Source organism: Neoarius graeffei, chromosome 7 (genome assembly GCF_027579695.1).
Source record: "Neoarius graeffei isolate fNeoGra1 chromosome 7, fNeoGra1.pri, whole genome shotgun sequence".
NCBI classification, from domain to species: Eukaryota; Metazoa; Chordata; class Actinopteri; order Siluriformes; family Ariidae; genus Neoarius; species Neoarius graeffei.
This window is the reverse complement of record NC_083575.1, coordinates 62,947,487-62,974,623: the sequence shown is the minus strand read 5'-3', so window position 1 is coordinate 62,974,623 and position 27,137 is coordinate 62,947,487. Positions and strand designations below refer to the sequence as shown.

The 27,137-nt window shown below is 42.7% G+C and overlaps 1 protein-coding gene across 1 annotated transcript in view; it reads right to left on the bottom strand.

Moving 5' to 3' along the window:
* Positions 1-27,137, bottom strand: part of LOC132889575 (inositol polyphosphate-5-phosphatase A-like) — a 363,076-nt gene that overhangs the window by 86,688 nt on the left and 249,251 nt on the right. Inside the window, exons 7-8 of the mRNA XM_060926225.1 lie at positions 13,623-13,675; positions 12,335-12,454 (exon numbers count right to left, since the gene is read on the bottom strand). Coding sequence (XP_060782208.1) covers positions 12,335-12,454; positions 13,623-13,675 — 173 coding nt within the window. The remainder of the gene's footprint in view (positions 1-12,334; positions 12,455-13,622; positions 13,676-27,137) is intronic.

Genomic DNA, 27,137 nt, shown 5'->3' with positions numbered 1-27,137 from the left:
GTCAACAAGAAATCAGAAATCTCAATTTGCAGACTGCTGAAAGCTAAAGAAAAGAGAAGGAAAATGGGGTTTCTTTTTTGTTTAAGCCTGACTACAACCTTCACAAATGTTCATAAAAGTTTATTAAGAAAATGCCTGGCGGCACGGTGGTGTAGTGGTTAGTGCTGTCGCCTCACAGCAAGAAGGTCCGGGTTCGAGCCCCGGGGCCGGCGAGGGCCTTTCTGTGCGGAGTTTGCATGTTCTCCCCGTGGGTTTCCTCCAGGTGCTCCGGTTTCCCCCACAGTCCAAAGACATGCAGGTTAGGTTAACTGGTGACTCTAAATTGACCGTAGGTGTGAATGTGAGTGTGAATGGTTGTCTGTGTCTGTGTGTCAGCCCTGCAATGACCTGGCGACTTGTCCAGGGTGTACCCTGCCTTTCGCCCGTAGTCAGCTGGGATAGGCTCCAGCTTGCCTGCGACCCTGTAGAACAGGATAAAGCGGCTAGAGATAATGAGATGAGAGGAAAAGAAAAGGCCTTCTTATTAACTCTTTAAAAAAAGTTAATAAAAGGAAGATTTTAGTTAATAGGCCATTATATTTTACTCCATCCTTTAGAAATGTTTGTCTCATCTCATCTCATTATCTCTAGCCGCTTTATCCTTCTACAGGGTCGCAGGCAAGCTGGAGCCTATCCCAGCTGACTACGGGCGAAAGGCGGGGTACACCCTGGACAAGTCGCCAGGTCATCACAGGGCTGACACATAGACACAGACAACCATTCACACTCACATTCACACCTACGGTCAATTTAGAGTCACCAGTTAACCTAACCTGCATGTCTTTGGACTGTGGGGGAAACCGGAGCACCCGGAGGAAACCCACGCGGACACGGGGAGAACATGCAAACTCCACACAGAAGGGCCCTCGCCGGCCCCGGGGCTCGAACCCAGAACCTTCTTGCTGTGAGGCGACAGCGCTAACCACTACACCACCGTGCCGCCCTAGAAATGTTTGTAAATAATTAATTATAGCTGGTCATTACGAGAATGAAAAAAAGTAATTTAACAAAAGGAATATTTAAGTTGATAAAGAACAAGAAAATAAATGTTGCATTTCTTGGTAATAAAATCATGGGAAAATTGAATTGTGAACCCAATTTCACAAATCGAATTGAATCATGAATTGGGTGAATCCTTACATGCCTACCTAGCACACGTTTGCATTTATAGGCCCATAAGTTTTGTACTCTGTATAAATACCTCAGAATAATGTATATATTTTTATAAATGAGTTGTGCTTTGGAAAAAAAAAATCGTATTCAACTTACAAACTACCAGCCAGCATTTTATACAACCAACGACAAAAGCTCCAGCAACCAACATCATATTAGAACAACTGCAATTATAGTCATACACAACTGCTGCACTGATAAAGAAACTAATCCTACACAAGCTACAACAGAGAGTCAATCATTTGACCATAATTTTCTGTTTACACATGACCTTCACTATAATCATCTGCACAGTTAGCTTTAAAAAAAAAAAAAAAAAGTTTAAATTATGTTATTCCACTTTGGTTCATCATGTCATGTCAATGAATGAATGAATGAATGAATGAACGAACGAACGAACAGCATTGGATCACTGCAGTATACCGATGACCCACTGGGGGCTGTAACCCAGGCTCAAGACAAAACCTGACCAGATCTGCCGCTCATAGTTATTGCCATCTGTGTACATCATGTAGTTGTTCATATACATTTGCTGAACCAGAGCCATGAACATGAATTTAAAAAATATACAGACAAGAGTTCACTGCACTGGAGCCATGAGAAATAGAATGAATAATCATAGTAATAGAACAGCTCGAGATTATACAGTGCCCTCCAAAATTATTGGCAGCCCTTGTAAAGATTAGTAAATTTAAAAAAAAGGGGGGGGGGGAATCCACCTTTTGGTGAAGTAGCTTCATCTCACACTAAATAAATTAGAAAAATCCAACCTTTAATTGAAAAATTTATTCAGAGAAAAATAAATTCCTAACGAGATTGTTTAATAAGATCCTAGGGAATGAGAAAATGCCAAATGAATGGAGAGTGTGCTAGTCCCAATATACAAGAATAAGGGAGATGTACAGAGCTGCAGTAATTACAGAGGGATAAAATTGATGAGCCACACCATGAAGCTATGGGAAAGGGTATTGGAGGCGAGATTGAGAAGAGAGGTAGCAATCTGTGAACAGCAGTACGGGTTTATGCCAAGGAAGAGCACGTCGGATGCAATTTTTGCTTTAAGAATGTTAATGGAGAAGTACAGAGAAGGCCAGAGAAAGCTACATTGTGTGTTTGTAGACCCGGAGAAGGCATACGATAGAGTGCCGAGAGATGAGTTATGGTATTGTATGAGAAAGTGTGGAGTGAATGAGAAGTATATTAGAGTGCTGCAAGACATGTATGAGAACAGTGAAACAGCAGTGAGGTGTGCAGTTGGAACAACTGAATGGTTACCAAGATCCTACTAATTCACTGTTCTTAAATTCAAAATGTTTAAAATTCAGGGATATTATAGAATATAAAACTGCCTTAATAATGTACAAAGTACGGAATTATAAAGTACCAAGGAATATCCAAACAATGTTCTCGGATAGAGAGGGGGGCTATAATTTTAGGGAGGAAACTGAAATTTAAAATTCGCAGTGCAAGGACAACGTTAAAAATGTTCAGTATTTCTATTTGTGGAGTAAAGCTATGGAACAGTTTGAAATGTGGAGCTCATGAAATGTACAACTATAAACCAGTTCAAAAAAAAGTATAAGGAACAGATCTTTATGAGGTATAGGGAGGAGGAGTTACAATAACATTCTATTGATAATATAAATGTATATATGTGGGTATGGGTATGTACAGATATATATATATATATATATATATATATATATATATATATATATATATATATATATATATATATATATATCATAATGAGTATTTTGTGTGTGTGTGTGTGTGTGTGTGTGTGTGTGTGTAGTGAGGTGAGAAAGAGAGTGCAGGCAGGGTGGAGCAGTTGAAGAAGGATTTCGGGAGTCATTTGTGATAGGAAAGTCCCAGCAAAAGTGAAAGGTAAGATGTATAAGACAGTAGTGAGACCAGCTGTGATGTACGGATTGGAGACCGTACCCTTAACGAAGAGACAGGAGGCAAAGTTGGAGGTGGCAGAGTTGAGGATGGTAAGGTTTGCAATGGGAGGGACAAGGTTGGACCACATCAGAGGGACAGCACATGTGGAGAGCTTGGGAATTAAGCCAAGAGAGACGAGACTGAGATGGTATGGGCACATCCTGAGAAGAGATGCAGAGCATGTTGGAAGGAGAATGTTGAGGATGGAGCTGCCAGGCAAATGAAAATGAGGAAGGCCAAAGAGGAGATACATGGATGTGGTGAGAGAGGACATGAAAGTGGCAGGTGTGGTAGAGAGGGATGTGGAAGACAGGGAGCAATGGAGACGAAAGATCCGCTGTGGCGACCCCTAATCGGGAGCAGTCAAAAGAAGAAGATTCAGAGAAAAATAAAGTCACTCAAGAAATAATTATTTCCAGCAAAAACACATGTGCCATTATTATTATTGGCACACCTGCATTTAATACTTTGTACAACATCCCTTTGCCAGTAAAACAGCACCGAGTCTCTCCTCTAACATTTTATAAGGTTGGAGATACAGAGCAGGGCATCTCAGTCCATTCCTCTTTATGCAATCTCTCCAGATCATCCAGGGTCCGAGGCCCTCTCTTGTGCTCTCTCCTCTTCAGCTCACCCCACAGGTTTTCACTGGGCTTCAGGTCAGGGGACTGAATTGGCTATGGCAGAAGCTTGATTCTGTGATCAGCTAACCATTTTTTGTGTTGATTTAGACATCTGTTTGGATCATTGTCCTGCTGGAAGATTCAGTGATGACCCAGTTTTAGTTTCCTGGCAGAGGCAGCCAGATTTTGATTTAAAATATCCTGGTATTTCATGGAGTCCATGACACCATGTATACTAACAAGGTTTCCAGGGCCTTTGGAGGAAAAATCGCCCCAAAATATCACAGAACTTCCACCATATTTTACGGTTGGGAACAGATTTTCTTTATTATAGCCATCTTTCTTTTTACACCAAACGCACTTTGAATGTTTATTGTAAAACAAGCTCAATTTTTGTTCCATCAGACCATAGAACACGGTTCCAGTCAAAGTTGCAGTAGTATTTCGCGAACTTCAGGTACTTACATTTGTGGTTAACCGACAGAAAAGGCTTTTTTCTGGCAAACCTTCCAAATAATCTGTTGGCATCGAGGTGGCATCTGATGGTGGTTTTGGAGACTTGGAAAACCCAAGATTTTACTTTCTCTTGTAATTCAACAGTGATCCTTGGGAATTTTTTTGTGCCTCTTTCCATCCTCCTCACTGTATGGGGGGGGAATAAACTTGGATCCTCTTCCAGGCAAGTTTGTAACTGTTCCAGTTGATGTCCACTTTTCTTTTATTATTATTATTATTATTATTGACCCAACAGTAAAAATTAAAATTTTCAGGTGAGTAGTTTTTTTTTTTTTTATAAATAACCATTCCCTGACTTATGAAGGTCAACACACTTCTCTCTCATTTGGTTGGTGTATTCTGTCTTTCCCATATTGATGGATGACTAAGATAATTTGGCTTCTGTGTCACCTCATATTTGTACCCCAGTTAATCAGGAAGTCATGGATTACAGTTTAAAGTGCATATTCTGGACCAATTTTGTGTTTATTTTTTTATATGAAAGTATGTCCCTTTACACACTCATCCAGAAGGGTAATTTTGCACAAGGCCATCTGTCTACAGCAGAAAAAAAGAAAATAACAAAACGCGTCTGGAAAAGTCCCAAGGGAGTCTGGAGCCAGAATCGTGACGTTATCTGCGGAAGCGCAAACAAGCTGCGCGAGCTTTGCACGGTTTCAGTGCACAGCCTGTGTAGACCAAGTGCTCCCATTTCTCCCTCATTGTCCGGTCTCTTGGAAAACGATGAGTACTAATCCCATCAAGATTGGTGTTGCTACACCCTCCTACGATACATCTGCTAACCATTTTAATAATTACGCGATAACATTGAAGAAATTTGCAGAAAACCACCAGGTCGTTTTCTCATAAACAAACCAGCGCTGACGTAGGATTCAGAGGGAGGCGTCCCGCACGTGACGTCACGAAAATCAATGTTTGCCGGGAAATCCAAATGTCAAGTTTTTTCAGAGGTGGATGAATTCACCTCAAATGGCTTGATTTCAACTGAATTTTTCTGGTATTGTGCAAGGTAAAAAAAAAATTGCAGAGAATGCAGAATGTTACAGATATTTGACCAAAGTTTAATATAAAATAGGAGAATTACATTGATCTTGCTCCTGAATTTACCCATGAGATGCAACTCAAAAATGTACAATTAAATGGGAAACAAGTTTGTTACATTGTGTTCCCTATCAGTTCCAGGGGTGCCAATAATAGTGGCACATGAGTTTTGTTGAAAATGTTTATTTCTCGATGAGGGATTTGTTTATCTGTGAATAATTTTCAATTAAAAGGTTGAATTTTTCTCGTTTTTTCAGGGTGAGATGATGCGACTTCACCAAAAGGTGGATTTTTTTTTCTCACCCTTTTTACTCATCTTTACAAAGGGTGCCAATAATCGTGGAGGGCTCTGTATGGTATGAATAACTGCCTACATCTTGCTACTGGCTAGATACGATGCGAGAGATTTCTAAACTGGATGACATCCTGGAATTAAAGAGAGACATCCGTATTCTCTTACAATAGGAAATATAACAATGGGATATTTAGCCATATGAGTGTGTGAGAACAGGGCAATTGGATTTCTGCCAGTGCGTGAATGTGTGAAGCATATCTTAGCCTAACTCAGCAAGCTGATAACACTAAAAAGACAGAATGAACTTAGGAAATAATGTTAATGGAGTGTTCATGTGTGTAGGAAAGAGAGGGGGAGGGTGTGGCGAGAGTGGGCGGAGTTCTGCCTATAGTATAATACAAGCAAGGTAGCTGATAATACTGCATGTGAATCATGTTTTAGGTGTGTGTGTGTGTGTGTGTGTGTGTGTGTGTGTGTGTGTGTGTGTGTGTGTGTGTGAGAGAGAGAGAGTGAGTGAGTGAGAGAGGGAGCAGGGTGGGAAGGAGGTCTGGCTGACTGATTAACCTTTGACCCACTGGGCCTCCCAGGGTGAGGAAGCAGTTCACAAAGTCACTGCTGATCGACATTAATACCATACCCAACACAGCAACGGCTTCAAGGCTCCCACAGAACCGTGCTAAATGCCTTTCCTATTCCTACACCAATAGAAGTTACTCAACACTTCTTAAAGAGGTTTCCTTGAAGATGCCAAACCGTATGGTGCAGGGCTGACGGCAAACAATCGATTAATCGTTGGTCGACCAAAAAATTATTAGCCGACCAAAATTCCATTGGTCGATTGGTCGCAGGGAAAAAAGCCGCGTCTTGTCAAAGGGCTGAAGGGCTTTTAATTTGACGGGCATGATAAAGGAAGTCGTGACACTAATTTACTGTTGGTGATTTTTTTAACACGGGCAGACAGCATGTCTGGAAGGAGCTCTAAAATATGGGATTATTAGTTTAAGGCTGTATTTTGTTACAATCATCTTTCATGAACAATGTGTGTGTGGCACATGTTTTAAATAAATATTCATCAGAATGTTCAGAGTCCGTCAGTCTTTCTGATTATTTTTGTGACACATTCAAACATTTTGTTAGTTACACATCCCTGTACGTCCCCTATTTCAGGCAATCAGACAACATAACCATTTTAAAATGCCTGCATGGCTGAAAATTGCATGAAGGTTACCCCCGCCGTTAGTGGTAAATGCGCATAGATACGGCAGCCTGGCATTACAGGTAAAGCCTCACAGATGTGTATCCCGGTAAAAATGGGCAGGTTTTTTTTTTTTTTGGGGGGGAGAGATTAGTCGATTAGTCGGAGTGAATGCACGACCACTGGTCGACCAAGAAAATCCTTGGTCGGGGACAGCCCTAGTATGGTGTTGGCGCCAAACTTCCAGCAGCAACCAGTCTCACTGCATCAATCAGAACACAAATTATTTAATAAATCAATCAATCCATCAAACATTCACTACTATTTCTCTACATCCTGCCATTTTAATGAATCCATTCAGCTGTCTAGAGGGTCTCCATTACATCCACCAGGCCGCTCTTGTCTTTCTAAGTCCGTCTCTACCTCTAACTGTGTCTCATGCTTTCTCCCTCTGTAAATCAGTGTCCCTCTCCTCCTCTCTCACTGTCGTTCTGGGAAAAGCTGAAAAGGGAAAACATTTAGATTGGAGAGCTCTTTGAATGGGCTTGACAGTTGACTGATGACCATCCATAAAGTGACAAAGAATAGCTGTGTGGCAGTCAGTGCAGCCCAGCGCTTCCCCTTGGGAAACTAATTGCCCTGAATTGTTAACGGCAACATTATTTTTCTGCCAATCACGTCGTTTCAATGCCCCGAAAATGAGCATGAAACAAGCCTTTTGACTGAACAGAAAAGTTAAATGTCTCCAATGTTGATCAAATTAACTTCAGCCTCCTGACAATGGACTATATTTGTGTGAAAATAATGGAGAGGGACAAAGGGCGTCTTTTTGCCAAGATTTCACAGTTGTGATGTAAAACTGTTGCGCCCTGAACCCTAGCAGCTTCTCTGAAAAGAACAGCAAATGGAGACACATCCACTCACACAAAAGCTGAGCCTGTTGGGAGAGAAGTTATTTGCTCGGACATAGCTGCTTCTTCCGTGGTGGGGTGGAATGAAAAAGTCAAGTGATAAAATCAATCACTATTAAATACAACACTCTTGCATTTACACCTTCACCCTCGATAAATCTTTCATTTAATAAACTATAATGTTAAATTCTCCTTCTATTCCATCATCTTATTCTTTACATACAGAATTGCATGAATATAAATCCTTTATATACCAAATTACATGCAATGGAAGCAATCTATGCTTTAGTAGAATATGAAGAAATTCAAGTTAACAATATTTTATTTGAACACAATTAAGAATATTGAATCTTAAGACACTATAAAAATGTATAATATAGTAGGATAGACAGACAGACAAAGACAGGGAGCAGTCCGGCTAAATGCTATAGTCTTTCAGTATTGTTCCCCTGAGGCCTTTAAGCAGTGGTGAGATAAACAGTGTTTAGCAGCTGAAAGGGGCAAAGGAAAAGAGCTTATCAGGTGTGATCTCAATAGGCTGGAAGCTGCACAATTAGCCCTCTGAAGAGATAAGGGTTTAGAGGATGGGCTCCCTTACACAGCGACTAAAGGCACGTCAGTTCCGTGAGGAAATCTCCGCGCTTAAAATGCAGCAAGAGACTGAAAACGTAGTGAATTCTCACCTCACAGAAATGGTAAGAGTGCAGGAGATGAGGAACAGCAAAATGGGAAACTGGGGTGGCAAAGAGAAACACTCTGGTAAAATGGAATGGCGAAAGAGGGGGAGGTATGACTACATACTCTACCCTCTCCCTTTTCCTGCTCTCCCTTTCTGGCCTAGAAGTCATAGCGAAGAACAATGGGCCCAAAAGCTGGTTCCCAACGAGCCGCTGAATAGCCACACTGTTGGTGGTAGCACTTCATTCAAACGACTCCACAGCTACATTGTCCTCCTCGATCGGCACGGTAGAATAGAGTTTGCTGGTGGCTGCCAAAAGGTTAGCCGCCCTGGTGAAAAGAGCCGAACATCATTCACTGGTCCTAACAGAGCCGGGGGGAAGCTTTTGTACTCTGCCCTCCCTTCCCTCAGTCCATCCGGATCCATCAGAGTAAGACTGCGTCTCCATGAGTGATGGGCTGTTCCACTCGGTAAACCAGCAGCAGGAACGATACACACTCCCACCTTAATGTTTTAGTCCCACCCACAAACCTAAACTACAACCAAGACCTGCCCAGAAAGGGCAAAGATTATACTTTCGGCACCTTTTAATAAGCATCGCTATAGAGATTCAAGATGCTGCACAATACATGCAATTTCACAGACGGTCATAAACAGAAACATCTGCAAGGCATGTAATAACTTTTCTGGCCTTGTCCTTTTACAGTATTAGACTGCTGGACATCAGGGTGTATAAGGAGGGAGGGGGGGGAAAAAAAAATAAAAACCCAAAGAGTTGCCATGACTGCACCGCCTCAGAAATATGGACCTAGGTATAGTATTTATGAGCCGACTTTTAAAAATAAATCAACTTCACAAACACTGAAAAAAAATTCACAAAAAATATGGAGCAAACTCTCAGCATAAGCAGCAAGGGGCCCTTTTCATACTTCATTATATCCATAAATCCAAGCAAATATGGCTTAATAAAAACTGTAAAAGGTGCAATATTCCTAAAGCACCTCCACTTGGCTGTCATTAAAGCCGCTCCATTCTTTCATCAGATGAGAAATCAAGGAGGGAGCAGGGGAAAAAAAGGATCCCTGAAACGTAAAAGCAGGTCGTAACTCAGGGTGTCAGGTGCCTCGCTGAAATATGCCAAGCATATGCATGCAGTTATTCTAAGTGGATTTGTGGCAATGCCATGGAAGTCACTGTGTGCATTCATATTCCATGTTAGAGAGTGCATCATGATGGAAGGGCAGCACTCCCTCTCTCTCTCTCTCTCTCTCTCACACACACACACAGAGTCTATAAGTGATTGGACAGTGACACGTTTTATGATCTGACTTTGTCGTCTAGAGTTATGAATTTGAAATGGAATTATGAGGTTAAATATCATTATATAATAAACAGATCATCAAATACACCAGTGTTGCTGCACACTATGTATAAAAAGGGATTTGTCTCTTAAACAACTTGTCCACTACATTAAGATGGGTGACAAATTAAAGGAAAACTAACAGTGTCAAGACCGCACAAGTCACCAGAACAGCTTCACAGCACCTTGGCACAGTTTCTATAAATCTCTGGAAACGTACTGAATACTGTTCATCAAAAACATATTCCCGAAATTGTTGCTTTGATGATGGAGCCGAACGGAACAGAGCATAGCCTAACACACTCATAGGTGTTCAAGCGAGTTGAGATCTGGTGACTGAAGATCACAGCGTATGATTTAAATAATTTTACACTCATTAAATCATTCAGTGAGCCCTCATGTCCTGGGTGGGGTTTTTTTTTTTTTTGTTTGTTTGTTTTTGGTGTAGGGAGATCATCCAGGAAGAAACCACTCCCATGTTTCATCATCGGATAATAAGGTGATCAGCCAAAAGAGCTTGACGACAAGGATAAACTAACGACTCTTCCCTCCAAATCAAAGGGGGAGCTAAAGCGTGCCAGGAAAATGCTCCCCACACCAAAACTGGTCACTGGACCCCCTTACTGTTGTCTTCTACTCATGATTAATGTTCAATAACTAATGGACTTTTTCTGTATACAAGTATTCAAAGTATATTTGATGAATACGTCAAAGATTTGGGCAGCATGGTGGTGCAGCGGTAAGCACTGCTGCCTCACAGCAAGAAGGTTCTGTGTTCGAGCCCAGTGTGGAGTTTGCATGTTCTCCCTGTGTCTGTGTGGGTTTCCTCTGGGTGCTCCGGTTTCTCCCACAGTCCAAAGACACGTGGTTAGGTTAATGTGGGCAGCCATGGCCTGAAGGTTGGGCTGAAGTGCCCTTGAGCAAGGCACCTAAACCCAAACTGCTCCCTGGGCGCTGTAGCATAGCTGCTCGCTGCTCTGGGTATGTGTGCTCATTGCTCACTTGTGTGCGTTCACTGCTTCAGATGGGTTACAGGAGACATTGCACTGTACTCAAGTCTGTGCTTGAGTGTACGTATGACAAAGGCTTCTTGCTCTTGGAAAAAGATGGACTACCAAGCGACTCCTTGGGTTAACAATTAAACTTTGAAATACAATGTTGTGCAATAACTCAGAGGTTCAGTAGGTAATTTTTTATCCCTTCCCTTTAACAAAAGTAATGACAGTCTTTTATCATATATTATTTTTTCCATTTAAATCCAATATAGTTCCACATCGGATGAGGCAATATAAATACCATTACTGATATTTGCTTAAAAGTTAGTCTAAAAAAGTCTAAAGTCCTTCCCACACCATATGGCGCGTAGGGCGGCGCCGATCTCAGTTTCTGTAGCCCTCGGCCTCTTGCCTATTACATAGCTAGGGTTACAGTGGGGGGCGAGTCCTCTGGTAACCGCGAGAGTTTGACTCCCCACTCGCATCTGTATTGCAGCATGCCTTGCCAGATGGCAGTAGGTACCATTTTTAAGATGGTCTTTGGTATGACCCGTTCGCGAGTAGAACTCGCAATCTCCCAATCGAGAGGCGGACATGCTAACCACTAGGCCAACTCGCGGTTATTAGAAGTTAGTGATCTGTGATTAAAAAAAAAAAAAAAAAATCCTCGATGAATTATGCGTCATTCTTAAAGGAACAGTCCACCGTACTTCCATAATGAAATATGTTCTTCTCTGAATTGAGACGAGCTGATCCGTACCTCTCCGAGCTTTGCGCGACCTGCCAGTCAGTCAGACACGCTGTTACTCCTGTTAGCAATGTAGCTAGGCTCAGCATGGCCAATGGCATTTTTTGGGGCTGTAGTTAGATGCGACCAAACTCTTCCACATTTTTCCTGTTTACATAGGTTTATATGACCAGTGACATGAAACAAAGTTCAGTTACATAAATTGAAACGTGGCGATTTTCTATGCTATGGAAAGTCCGCACTATAATGACAGGCGTACTAACACCTTCTGCGCGCTTCGACAGCGCATTGATACCTTCACTCAGGAGCTGGTTGAACTGCAGCAAGGAAGTTGGTGGTGTATACTTTGGACATGCATCAAAAATATTGTGATTTTTTTCCAGGCTATTTGTTGCTCCCTAGCTTCCCATGATGAGGTACCAAAAACCATAATAATGAAGAAGCCTTTATTTGTCACATGCACACTCAAGCACAGTGAAATTCTCTGCATTTAACCCATCTGAAGCAGTGAACACATGCATGCGTGCGCGCGCACACAAACCCAGAGCAGTGAGCAGCTATGCTACAGCACCCGGGGAGCAGTTAACCTACCTGCATGTCTTTGGACTGTATGGGAAACCCACGCAGACATGGGGAGAACATGCAAATTCCACACACAGAAAGACCCCCGTCGGCTGCTGGACTCGAACCCAGAACCTTCTTGCTGTGAGGTGACAGTGCTAACCACTACACCACTGTACCACCCCCTAATAACGGTTTCAGTTGAGAGTTTTTGATTACCACTGCACACATAATTCGCTCATGCTAACTCTTACCTGTCCAGAACATAGCCGAGAGCTTTCTGTCGTGTGTCTGAGTAGACAGAAGGACTGTTTTCCCAGGCCACCAGGTTGGAGGCATCATGGAACAGATGAATATTCACTAGGTCAAAGGCACTGTGAACACAATGGAAAAGCAGCTCTGAGCCAAACTTTGCAAACCCAATACACAATATAAAAATAAAACTCAACACCTGCCTTTGAATGCAAGTGTCATTTGTTATAACATCACAGGCTCTATTTGGCACCAACAAGTGTAATTTGCTTTTTAATGTCAGTGATTTGTTATTATGGATTGTCGAAAGTCGATTATTTTGCATTTGCGTACTGCTGGCACTTTCATGGTTGTAACATAATTCAAAATCTGCCGACACGGTCCGAAAATGTTTGCTACTGCTTCCTGAGAGAGAGGGAGGGCATAAGAGGAGCTGATTTGATTGGATATCGCAGCAGTATGTCTAACCGCTCCTCGTGAAAATGTTTTCATTCTAACACTTTGCCATGTTACCACCTACACAAACACTAAGACACCACAGATACAGCAGTCGACCTTATGCTTTTTTTTTTCAAACCGAGAGCCCCATATATACTGTATATAACATCAATAATTACTTCAGCAGCAAATCTAATATAAATACTTCTTACATTCCTGTTCATAAAGTTTGATCTTTAACCCTTCATGCTTTGACCTTTAAAACACCACAAAGACTATAAGCAATACTATGAATGACTGCATACTCTGCTCTTACAGGACTGTGTGCTCTTACATGCCAAAGCCACTAATCTGTTTAAAAGTGACATGTGTAGAATGCTATAGATGCTTTCACAGGGGCCCCGTGGCCAAGCCTGTTATTCCTCTGTCACTATTTCATTCCACTGCACACTCTCTCCATCTAACTCGTGTCATCCCTATTTCTGGAACAGAGCCCGGTCCCTGTCTCACATCATCCCTCTTTTCCAATCCCCTATTTCAGCCCTTTTGTCCAGTTGTATTTCCTCTATTAGATTACCCACACAGCTATCCCCCTTCATCCACCTCCACATGGAGAAAACCTTTAAGATCCTGCACACGCAGGTGCAATTGCATGTAATGTTTTCGGTCATCTGTCAGATAGAGATGCTTGACTAACATGATTAGACCTAATCCAATCCAGCCCTTCTCCAGCAGCTGGACTGAAAACACACACACACACGGTGGGAATGGACCTTTCCTAGTTATTGGGGCCAGCTACAGAGTATATACACAAAGACAGAGGAGACAGAGAGATAAAACATGTCCACTCACCAGTCCCCCAAAGCCCAGCGAGTCCTAATGAAGCCTTTTCTGGACCATTTACACTGCAGAAGAACAACACACAAAGACAGCATATTAAGTAAATTATATGAGACTTCAGCTGAAGTTTCAGATTATGATTTTTTTCAGATCAAGGAAAAAAAAAGACAATATACAAATATAAAGTTAAGAGCAGAAAAGAACTAAACCTGGAGTGACCAAATAAAGTATTTGCCCATTTGGCAGATGCTTGTATGAAGTACAATTGAGACAGGATACAAGCGCAGTTAAGGTTAAAGTGTCCTGTTCAAGAACCTAATAATGACAACTTGGTAACTCGCAACCTTCTGATCACTAACCACTGAGCCACCTCTTCCACACATTATGTAAAATACACATCCATCTGTATGCTGACCAGGCTTGTAGCGCTCAAGTCCAGGACTCGGACTCGAGTCCGGCTCATGCCCAATTTAAGGACTCATGACTTGACTTGAGCACCGGTGACTCAGACTTGGACTCGTGCATTAACTGCATTCGGACTCATAAATCTGAGACGAGGACTCGGATTTTTTCTTTATTTTGGAAACGTGCCATAATAATTTGGCATAAGATATTTATTTATCTACATTAATTTTTATACTAATTTCATGCAACAGAATGCACATTCGCTTGTTCATACGTCATGTTCAGGAACAAACTAACGTTAATGGCGCTAAAATGCCTGGGGGGAGGGATGCACTGCTGTGTGTTCCATATGCAGAAGAACTATCGAGGAGATGACGGGGACAACCTCGAACTTCAATCGTCATTTGGCAAGACTCCACCCAGAGAAGTAAGTGGCAGGCTATGTTCATTGCTCTGTTGATAGCAGGGCTTGCTTGCTGACCGATGAACTAGCAAGTGTTAACCCTCTCTCATGTTATTTGCCCTGTTGATAGCGGGGCTTGTGTCGGACTCAACTCGGATCAGCAGTGGACTTGATTTGAAATTTTCTTTAATGACTTGGACTTGACTCAGCCTTGAACACTGGGGACTCGAGACTGGACTCAGACTCTAGGTTTAGCGACTCGACGACAACACCGATGCTGACGACTGTCAGCTGTACAGTACCTTCACCAAAGGAAACTAGTCTCTGGTGAAAGCCCAAATGGAGTGTGTGCTGGCTGATATTCATCAAAGGATGTCAGCCAACAAACAAATTCAACGATGACAAGTTGTCATCGCAGGTCCTCGAAGCAGTCTTGATCGGTCCGAGCTGTCCCCTCTGATGGTCGGCTAGGAACCTGTTGCTCTTACGAACTCTGTCCATATTCTAGTATGTGATCTGGACAATGCAATGACTCTAAAGGAGGAGATCAAGAACATTGAAAAGACCTGCCTCTTTAATCTAAACAGCATGTTTAAAGGTTGCCATTACATTAGTGAGGAGGCTGCCAAGATCATGGTAAACACAATGATAAGTTAGATTAATGTAATGGTATCCTCTACAGCCTGCCAGCATCGAGTCTTTAACTACCTGCATGCTATACAGAAGTCGTCTGTGCGATTTATCACCTGCACTGGCAAGTATGATTGTGCAACCCCGATTCCAAAAAAGTTGGGACAAAGTACAAATTGTAAATAAAAACGAAATGCAATGATGTGGAAGTTTCAAAATTCCATATTTTATTTAGAATAGAACATAGATGACATATCAAATGTTTAAACTGAGAAAATGTATCATTTAAAGAGAAAAATTAGGTGATTTTAAATTTCATGACAACAGCACTTCAAAAAAGTTGGGACAAGGCCATGTTTACCACTGTGAGACATCCCCTTTTCTCTTTACAACAGTCTGTAAACGTCTGGGGACTGAGGAGACAAGTTCCTCAAGTTTAGGGATAGGAATGTTAACCCATTCTTGTCTAATGTAGGATTCTAGTTGCTCAACTGTCTTAGGTCTTTTTTGTCGTATCTTCCGTTTTATGATGCGCCAAATGTTTTCTATGGGTGAAAGATCTGGACTGCAGGCTGGCCAGTTCAGTACCCGGACCCTTCTTCTACGCAGCCATGATGCTGTAATTGATGCAGTATGTGGTTTGGCATTGTCATGTTGGAAAATCCAAGGTTTTCCCTGAAAGAGACGTCGGGAGCATATGTTGCTCTAGAACCTGGATATACCTTTCAGCATTGATGGTGTCTTTCCAGATGTGTAAGCTGCCCATGCCACATGCACTAATGCAACCCCATACCATCAGAGATGCAGTGCCGTCTAAGGGCCCGAAGATCACGGGCACCCAGTATGGTTTTCTAGCCTTGACCCTTACGCACAGAGATTCTTCCAGATTCTCTGAATCTTTTGACGATATTATGCACTGTAGATGATGATATGTTCAAACTCTTTGCAATTTTACACTGTCGAACTCCTTTCTGATATTGCTCCACTATTTGTCAGCACAGAATTAGGGGGATTGGTGATCCTCTTCCCATCTTTACTTCTGTGAGCCGCTGCCACTCCAAGATGCTCTTTTTATACCCAGTCATGTTAATGACCTATTGCCAATTGGCCTAATGAGTTGCAATTTGGTCCTCCAGCTGTTCCTTTTTTGTACCTTTAACTTTTCCAGCCTCTTACTGCCCCTGTCCCAACTTTTTTGAGATGTGTTGCTGTCATGAAATTTCAAATGAGCCAGTATTTGGCATGAAATTTCAAAATGTCTCACTTTCGACATTTGATATGTTGTCTATGTTCTATTGTGAATACAATATCAGTTTTTGAAATTTGTAAATTATTGCATTCCATTTATATTTACAATTTGTACTTTGTCCCAACTTTTTTGGAATCAGGGTTGTATTACATCTGTAATGAAAGCTCTCCATTGGTTGCCTATCAGAAGAAGGATCGACTACAAAGTCTTGATTACTGTACGCAAGTCGCTTTATGGATCCTTGCTGTCATACCTTATGGAACTTCTCCACAAGAGACCAAATAAGGGGACAAGAGCAGGTGGCAACAATAATCTCGTCATTCCAAGATTCAAATGTAGTACTTTTGGTGGAAGGACATTAAAGTATTCTGGCCCTAAACTATGGAATGCACTTCCAAAGAACATGAACAATCTCAAACAGTTTAAAAAAAAAAGTCTCTCTTTCGAATGGCTTATGAATAACTTGTGATTTTACATACGTGTATGTATATTGTATGTGTTTGTGTGCGCATATATATATATATATATATATATATATATATATATATATATATATATATATATATATATATATATAAAAATTTTAAAGACATTTATTTTAATTGTAGCCGGTCAATTTTGATGATCATTAATGTAAAGCAATAGTGATAGATATGGCGCTATATAAATTTGTCTATTTATTCTTATTAAAATAAATCATGGTCAAGTATGTGGTGGGGAAAGGGGTTGGGTTTACATACAGATGTCCTTTTCTCCAAGGAAGACAATGAACAGACCTATCCTTTTTAACATCCAATATGCTGCAGTATTCATGGACACCCTTTCTGAAACATTGAAAAATTATTTCTTGCTCGTGTTCACACTCAAATTATTTCACTTATCTCAACAGCTTTTGCAGAAAGTACAAAACAAATGTCCATTTCTTACTTTGTAATTTTTATAAAACATTTTGATTGTGTTTAATGATCACATCCTGAATCTGAGACAGTGTACAACCCCAAGTCATTAAAAGTTGTGACGCTATGTTGAAATTAAAACTGAAAACAATGATTTGTAAATAATTTTTGACCTGAATTGCACTCAAAACAATACAACAGCATTGTATTTGATGTTTTACTTCTACATGTTTCCTCTTATTTATTCCCGGTACAGCACTTTGTTACACTTGTTGATGAAAAGTGCTATATAAAATCTATTTTATTTACTTTTACATCATGAATTGTATTGTTTTTTCAAACTAAACACTTTAGATTTTGATTCTTGCAACATTTCCAAAAAAAGTTGGGATGCTAAAGTATTTACCACTTTCTAATGTTTCCATTCCTTCTCACAACACTTAAAAGATGTTTATTGGCTGAGGACACCAAGTGATGAAGCATTTCAGGTATTATTTTGTCCCATTCTTGCTGCAAACAGGTCTTAAGATGTGCAACAGTGGTGTTATCGTCATGTTTTTCATTTCTAAATTTGAGACACATTCTCTATTGGGGACAGACACCCTCTACTTCTGCAGCCATGCCTTTATAATGTGCGCAGAATGTGGTTTTGCATTATCTTGTTGAAACATTCCTGGAAAAGACATCGTCTTGAAGGCAGCATATGCTGCTCCAAAATCTCAATGTACTTTTCAGCATTAATGCTGCCATCACAGAAGTTACATTTGCCAAGGCTACTGACAACCCCATACCATGACAGACCTTTTGGACTGGTTACTGGTAACAGTCTGGATTGTCCTTTTCATCTTTGGTCTAGAGCACATGAAAAGAAAAAAAAAAGAAGCCCCTGGAATATTGATTCATCTGACTACAATATACATTTTCACCAGTTGGTGGTCCATCCCAAATGCCTCCAAGCCCAGAGAAGTTGACAATATTTCTGGACAGAGTTAACATAAGACTTCCTTTTTGCACAGGAAAGTTTTACCTCCCCTCCTGGAACTGCCACCTTATTGTGGTGGAGGGGTTTGTGTGCTTGAATGATCCTAGAAGCTATGTTGTCAGGGGCATTACGCCCCCTGTTAGGGTCTCCCAAGGCAGACAGGTCCTAGGTGACAGGCCAGACCAAGAGCAGTTCACCAAAACCCTTATGGATAAAATAAAATCAAGGACCGTGACGTCGCCCGGTATGGCACAGCCGGGGCCCCACCCTAGAGCCAGGCCCGGGGTTGGGGCTCGTATGAGAGCGCTTGGTGGCCGGGCCTTTGCCCATGGGGCCCAGCCAGGCTCAGCCCGAAGCGGTGACGTGGGCCCGACCTCCTGTGGATTCACCACCCACAGAGGTAGCCGGAGGGGGTTGGTGCAGTGTGGATTAGGCGGCAGTCGAAGGCAGGGGCCTCAACGACCTGATCCCCGAACACAGCGGCTAGCTGTTGGGACATGGAATGTCACTTCACTGGGGGGGGAAACAGCCTGAGTTTGTGTGGGAGGTTGAGAGGTACCGGCTAGAGATAGTCGGGCTCACCTCCATGCACAGCTTGGGCTCCGGAACCCAGCTCCTTGAGAGGGGCTGGACTTTCCACTTCTCTGGAGTCGCCCATGGTGAGCGGCGGCGGGCTGGTGTGGGCTTGCTTATAGCTCCCCAGCTCAGCCGCCATATGTTGGAGTTTACCCCAGTGAACGAGAGGGTCGCCTCTCTGCGCCTTCGGGTCGGGGAGATGGCTCTTGCTGTTGTTTGTGCCTACGGGCTGAATAGCAGTATAGAGTATCCGGCCTTCTTGGAGTCCCTGGGAGAGGTACTGAGAGGTGCTCAGACTGGGGACTCCATTGTTCTACTGGGGGACTTCAACGCTCACGTGGGCGACGACAGTGACACCTGGAGGGGTGTGATTGGGAGGAACGGCCTTCCCAATCTGAACCCGAGTGGTGTTATTGGACTTCTGTGCTAGTCATGGTTTGTCCATAACGAACACTATGTTCGAGCATGGGGTGTCCATAAGTGCACGTGGCACCAGGACACCTTAGGTCGGAGGTCGATGATCGACTTTGTTGTCATTTCATCGGATCTCCGGCCCTATGTTTTGGACTCTCGGGTAAAGAGAGGGGGCTGAGCTGTCAACTGATCACCACCTGGTGGTGAGTTGGATCCGCTGGTGGAGGAGGAAGCCGGACAGACCTGGCAGGCTCAAACATATGGTGAGGGTCTGCTGGGAACGTCTGGCTGAGCACTCTGTCGGGGAGGTCTTTAACTCCCACCTCCAGGAGAGCTTCTCCCAGCTTCCGAGGGAGGCAGGGGACATCGAGTCTGAGTGGACCATGTTCTCTACCTCCATTGTAGACGCAGCTGTTTGGAGCTGTGGCCGCAAGGTCTCCGGTGCTTGTCGTGGCGGGAACCCCCGAACCCGGTGGTGGACACTGGAAGTAAGGGATGCCATCAAGCTGAAGGAGTCCTATCAGGCCATGTTAGCCTCCGTGACTCCGGAGGCAGCTGACAGGTATCGGCAGGCCAGGCATGCCGCAGCTCGGGCAGTTGTGGAGGCAAAAACTCGGAACTGGGAGGAGTTCGGTGAGGCCATGGAGGAGGACTATCGGTCGGCCTCGAAGAAATTCTGGCAAACCGTCCGGCGCCTCAGGAGGGGGAAGCAGTACTCTGCCAACACTTTACAGTGCGGGTGGGGAGCTGTTGACCTCGACTGGGGACATTGTCGGGCGGTGGAAGGAATATTTAGAGGATCTCCTCAATCCCACCGTCACATCTTCCATTGAGGAAGCGGAGGCTGATGACTCAGAGGTGGACTCGTCCATTACCCAAGCCGAAGTCACTGAGGTAGTTTTCAAGCTCCTCCGTGGCAGGGCACCGCGGGTGGATGAGATCCACCCTGAGTATCTCAAGTCTCTGGATGTTGTGGGGCTGTCTTGGCTGACACGCCTCTGCAGCATCACGTGGCGGTCGGGGACAGTGCCTCTGGAGTGGCAGACTGGGGTGGTGGTCCCTCTTTTTAAGAAAGGGGACTGGAGAGTGTGCTCCAATTATAGGGGAATCACACTTCTCAGCCTCCCCAGGAAGGTTTACTCCAGGGTACTGGAGAGGAGAATTCGGCCAACAGTCGAACCTCGGATCCAGGAGGAACAATGCGGTTTTCGTCCTGGTCGTGGAACACTGGACTAGCTCTATACCCTTCATAGGATGCTCAAGGGTTCATGGGAGTTTGCCCAACCAGTCCACATGTGCTTTGTGGATCTGGAGAAGGCATTCAACCATGTCCCTCGTGGTATTCTGTGGGGGGTGCTTCGGGAGTATGGGGTTCGGGGCTCTTTGCTAAGGGCTGTCCGGTCCCTGTACGAACGGAGCAGGAGTCTGGTTCACATTGCCGGCAGTAAGTCAGACCTGTTCCCAGTGCATGTTGGACTCCGGCAGGGCTGCCCTTTGTCACCGGTTCTGTTCATAATTTTTATGGACAGAATTTCTAGGCAGAGCCAGGGGCTGGAAGGAATCCTGTTTGGGAACCACAGGATTTCATGTCTGCTTTTTGCGGATGATGCTGTCCTGTTGGCTTCTTCAAACCAGGACCTTCAGCATGCACTGGGGCAGTTTTCAGTCGAGTGTGAAGTGGCTGGGATGAGAATCAGCACCTCCAAGTCCGAGGCCATGGTTCTCGACCGGTAAAGGGTGGCTTGCCCTCTCCAGGTTGGTGGAGAAGTCCTGCCTCAAGTGGAGAAGTTTAAGTATCTCGTGATCTTGTTCACGAGTGAGGGAAGGATAGAGCGCGAGGTGGACAGGCAGATCGGTGCAGCCTCCGCAGTGATGTGGTCGCTTTACCGGTCCGTCGTGGTGAAGGAGCTGAGCAAAAAAACGAAGCTCTCGATTTACTGGTCGATCTACGTTCCAACTCTCACCTATGGTCATGAGCTTTAGGTAATGACCGAAAGAACAAGATCGCGGATACAAGCAGCTGAAATGAGTTTCCTTCGCAGGGTGGCTGGGCGCTCCCTTAGAGATAGGGTGAGAAGCACAGTCACTCGGGAGGAGCTCGGAGTAGAGCCGCTGCTCCTCCACATCGACAGGAATCAGCTGAGGTGGCTCGGGTATCACTTTCGGATGCCTCCTGGACGCCTCCCTGGGGAGGTGTTCCAGGTATGTCCCCCCGGGAGGAGGCCCCGGGGAAGACCCAGGACACGCTGGAAGGACTATGTCTCTCGGCTGGCCTGGGAACGCCTCGGTGTTCTTCCTGAGGAGCTGGCCAAGGTGTCTGGGGAAAGGGAAGTTTGGGCTTCCATGCTCAGACTGCTGCCTCCGCGACCCGGCCCTGGATAAAGCAGATGAAGATGAGACGAGAAGTTTTACCTGGCATTTGGGGATATAACTCTGTATAGTTGTGCTTGACAAAGTTTGTCAAAGTAATCCCGAGCCTATTTGGTTATATCAGCTACAGATGAATGACTGTTCTTAATACAGTGCCATCTGAGGGATCATGGGTGTTCAGTTTAGGCTTGTGCCCTTGGCCTTTACGCACCAAAATTCCTCCAGATTCTTTGAATTGTTTAATGATGTGCGCTGTCAAGGGTGAAATATCCAAATCTCTTCCTATCTTGCTTTGAGGAACATTGTTTTTAAACATTTCAATAATTTTTCAAGCACCGATTTTGTACCAAATCATGATTACAATCACCTGTTGACATCACCTGTTTCAAAATCACATCATCGTTTAATTATTTTACCTCATTACTAGCTGTAAATTGCCCCCGTCACAACTTTTTTTTTTTTTTAGAACGTGTTGCAGGCCTGAAACGCAGTACTGGATGTATATTGACAAATGAAATGAAGTTGGCCAGACAAAACTTGAAATATCTTGGGTTCATACTGTCTGCAATGAAATACAAATCAAAGTAAATTTAGAAAATCACTACTTTCTTTTTTATTTGCATTTTCCATACCATGCCAACTTTTTCTGATTTGTAAAATAAACCACCATGTTCCAGATTACCATATACACACCACAAGTCTCACACCAACAAACTAACCAAAAAAAAAAACCCTCTACTTTTCATACAGCATGCAGTCTATGAGCAATACAAATTCACAGTCGTGTATATACAGTTATGCCTATGCAAAAAGTCCATGGCTTGGAATTTACAAAATACAGCAAGCTTCTGTCTGCTAGGAAAGGAAGTTGTAAAGCTTGGGGAAGAGTAACAAACTTCACTGTGTGTACACACATTCTGCACAGAAATGTAAAACCATGGGCAGTGGTAGCTCAGTGGTTAAAGTGCATATCCTGGGCCAATTTAGTGTGGTTTTTTTTATTTATATGAAAGTACGTCCCTTTACACATTCATCCAGAAGGGTAATTTTGCACAAGGCCATCTGTCTCCAGCAGAAAAAAATAAAATAACAACAAAACGCGTCTGGAAAAATCCCAAGGGAGTCTGGAGCCAGATTTGTGACGTCACGTGCAGATCCGCCAGCAGGCTGAGATATCCTGCATGGATTCAGTGCACAGTCTGTGTCGACCAAGTTTAGCAGCTAGCGATTTTGCATTGAAATATGGAATTGTAGCCCGAGCTTCTAAACCCATGGATTCCCGCATCAATGCTCATCTATCTACTGTTACATAAATCATATTTTTTTCTAATTACTATTATGTATTTATATATTTCTTCATTTAGAAGAGTGCTGGCTACTCTAAGAGAAAGGGTTGTATATACATTTAATGTGTTTGACAGGTCCCAAGATCTCAAGCCCTGACACGCATATCCAATTCATACATGTGAAGTAAGTGTATTATTGCCCAGCGCTTTCGTGTTGTTTACTTTTGTGTGTGTCAATAAATAACGTTATCCGTGTACCACACAAACACAAGAACACCTAATTTAGAGTAGAGTATAGTCTCTCTTATTTCTTACCCTGGCAACAGTCAACTTGCGAACTGCCGATTTTCTTGGTCTTTTTCTCGGCTCTGCTTGGTCCTCGGCTTTTTCCGGGTGCCTCGCACGAAGCGCTCCCATTTCTCTCTCATTGTCCGGTCTTTTGGAAAACGATGAGTACTAATCCCATCAAGATCGGTGTTGCTACACCCTCCTACGATACATCTGTTAACCATTTTAATAATTACGTGATAATGTTGAAGAAATTTGCGGAAAACCACCAGGTCGTTTTCTCATAAACAAACCAACGCTGACATGGGATTCAGAAGGAGGCGTCCTGCGCGTGATGTCACGAAAATCAATGTTTGCCGGGAAATCCAAATGGCAAGTTTTTTCAGAGTCGGACCAATTCGCCTCAAATGGCTTGATTTCAACTGAATTTTTCTGATATTGTGCAAGGTAAAAAAATTGCAGAGAATGCAAAAATGTGACAGATATTTGACCAAAGTTTAATATAAAATAAAAGAATTACATTGATCTTGCTCCTAAATATACCCAAGATGTGCCCTTTAAGGCACAGCAATATTAATCAGAAAGTTGCATGTGAAAATCCATATCAGCAACTGCACCGACCTGTCCATGTTCAAATCATCCATACTCAAAAGTCACCTTTTTAATAATTGCTTTTAATGTGTGATTTTTAAAAAAAATGTTTCAATGATTTTTGTTAATGTAATGTGTGATTTTTAAAAAAAAATGTTTCAATGATTTTTGTTAATGTGAGATGCTTTTAAAATGTTTTGTTTCTATGACTTTCATCTCTTTTTTTTTTTTGTAAAAAACTGCTCCAGTACCCTAAAAAAAAAATCATCATTATTATTATTATTAATCCCAGCATCACCGAACTGCCACTGTTAGGTCCTCGAGAAATACCCTTAACCTTCAATTACTCAGTAGTGTCAAATACAAGTCGTTTTTGGATAAAAGCAACCGTCAAATGAGGAATGTGTTGAGACACAGGTGGCACAAAAAGTTCTGGGTTTGAACCTTGCAGCTGACTGGGGCTTTCTGCACCTTCTCCCTGTGCGAGTTCCTTCAGGGTGCTCTGGTTTCCTCCTCCAATCCAAAGACATGCAGATGAAATCAACTGGCTGCTCTAAATTGCCCATAGGTGTGAATTTGAGTATGAATAGCTGCTCATCTCTGTGTTAGCCCTGTGACAGACTGGCAACCTGCCCAGGGTGTACCCCGCCTCCCACTTTGAGCCAGCTGGGATTGGCTCCAGCTTCCCCCACAACCCTGACGGGTGAGTGGTATAGATAATGGATGGATGTTGAGACATGATTATACACTGGGACACCATGACCAAGCTGAAATGAACCAATTATCTCTGGAATTACACACTCCTGATCACTCAAAATACTCAATATTCAGCTAAGCAACATGGTAGAAATCAAATTACCATAATTTGGAACAAATTCTCTGAGCTCTGACCCTCAAACATGTACTGATCGACCAAACCAGAAGTGTGAGCTTCCTCTGTTACTCACTCACACAGAGCACATGATTTACCACACAGCACGTTATTAAATGAGAGACAAATTGATCCTGCAAGCATCCTCCTTTCCAATGCACTGCCAAATAAATAACCAGGCACTCGCACTCCCTCTCCCCGAGCTTCTAATGGAGAATTAACTGCTGCCAGGAATAAGCTAATTACAATCTGGGTCACATTATTACAAATTGACTAATTTTATTTAAAAAAAATTTTTGAGGCAAATTAAAAGCATGAGAAGGATCTGATTGTGCCTCACATCTTTCAGAGCACATTAGGGCAAGATTAACTATATGAACTGGAATTACATTAGCATAGTTAAATTAATCTATAAACTGCAGAGGAGAGAGAAAGCAGGTTTTAGTCTTAGTCTGAAAAATGAAATGTTCAGGATCACTCAGCAAGAATTAAAAAAAACATAGATGTTCTTACCATCAGATACTTTTATTCCATATTTTGTTGCTTTTTTTGTATTTTTTGGGGTTGTGTTTTTGAGTAGAGTTTTTATTTCATCCTCGGTTGGATCAGCAACACATGCCGCCATTTTGTTTTTCTCTACCCATGGTCTCTGAGCTGATAGCCTCGTAGTAGAGTAGCCAATCAGAGCACGATTGCTCATATCCAGTGAATGTGGATAAAATAAATTTTGTTTGAGTCAGGGCATGTATTTTCCCCAAGCTCCGACATGTCATGAACGCAGCATTACGTGCAAAATTCACAAATTTGAAGTCACCGTGCTGCACCATGGAATGCAGTAGCCGACGAAGTGAGCTCTGGCTGTCATACATGTCAACCTATACGGAATGTCCGTATTTTATACGGATTTGATTCAAGAAACGTAGTATACGGGCGTATAAATAAAGTTATACGGATTCTTTAAAAAAACTTCAATATTTATTTAGAGCTATAATCAATTCCCACGATGATAAAAGAGCGCATAACATTTACAAACGTACTGTAGACCACAGACAGCCAGTAAAGAGTCTTATGAAATCGTGCGTTATCTTGTGGTAGCGAGACTTCATTCCACTTTTGATCATACGCACACCGCATTGCGAGAATCCCGCCAACCGTGAAGTCATAGACATATAAACATAGACGCCGCCTTCTGCGTAGAATCATACGTCATCCTCGCCGCCATATTGGATGTGGCAAAATGGAGATTCTTCAACCGTCTCTGGTATAGCGTCTAGACAATAGCCGAGAATAAAGATGCCTCATTCATGTGCTGCGTTTAACTGTACCAACAGGTTTACCGTCCAAACGAGATCACATGGGATTACCTTTCACAGGTGAGACTGGAAAAATACTTTCATTGTATTTGGTCATTATAACGTAATTTTACGAACAGATTTTCTTGACTTTGTGGTTAATATGAAGTCTCGTGCATAATAGCCGCTCGATGAACCCTGTCTCCAAACAACGAAGTATTTCCTTCGTAACTACGCTGATAACACTTGGTGTTTTTGTCAAACATTGGAGCTTTGTATTCATTCTGAAGGTTTATTGTTATTAATACTGAATAAAAAGTAACTGGGATACATCATTGTTAATTATCATTCAAATTTTAGGTAAATTATTTTAATTTGCATCTTATACGCATTTTATAAGGGAAATACGGATTTTGGAGGTTGGTTATACAGGTTTGCTTGACCAAAGGTTGACATGTATGGGCTGTACACTGGAAATTTTCACCAGAGTAGCCCATCATCTGGGTAACTGTCGTGTACAGCAAAATTTTTTATTCTTCATGTACTGCATACAACTTGCTACTTCTCCACTAATATTAGCATATGAACAGCATCCAGTACAGAGTTTCCAACACAGCCTCTGTGCATCACATCTACAACATATCATTTTGACACACATCACAGTACTGTGAGGAAAAACTTGATCTGACACTCACTTATGATTGATATCTAAAGGCAGTTGCTGTATTTTGCCAGTAAACTGGCTAAGTATGCTGGTCAAAACAGAAAGGTGTCAGCATTAACTTTTTCAGCAGTTTGTGCTACAGTAGCTCTTCTGTGGGATTGGAGCATATGGGCTAGCTTTTGTGTCCCGTGTGAATCAATGAGCCTTTGACACCAATGACCCTGTTGCCGGTTCACCGGTTGTCCTTCCTTGGACCACTTTTGGTCAGTACTAACCACTGCATACTGGGAACACCCCACAAGATATACCATTGTGGAGATGCTCAGACCCAGTCATCTAGCCATCACAATTTGGCCCTTGTCAAAGTCACTCAGATCCTTACACCTGCCCATTTTTCCTGCTTCCAACACATCAACTTCAAGAACTGACTGTTCTCTTGCTGCCTAATATATCCCACACCTTGACAGGTGCCACTGGAATGAGATAATCAGTGTTATTCACGTCACCTGTCAGTGGTCATAACGGCATGGCTTATTGGTGTATGTTTACTGAATATATACTGACAAGTCTTAATTAAAAATCTGGAATAAAGGAATAAGTAGGGTGGTCA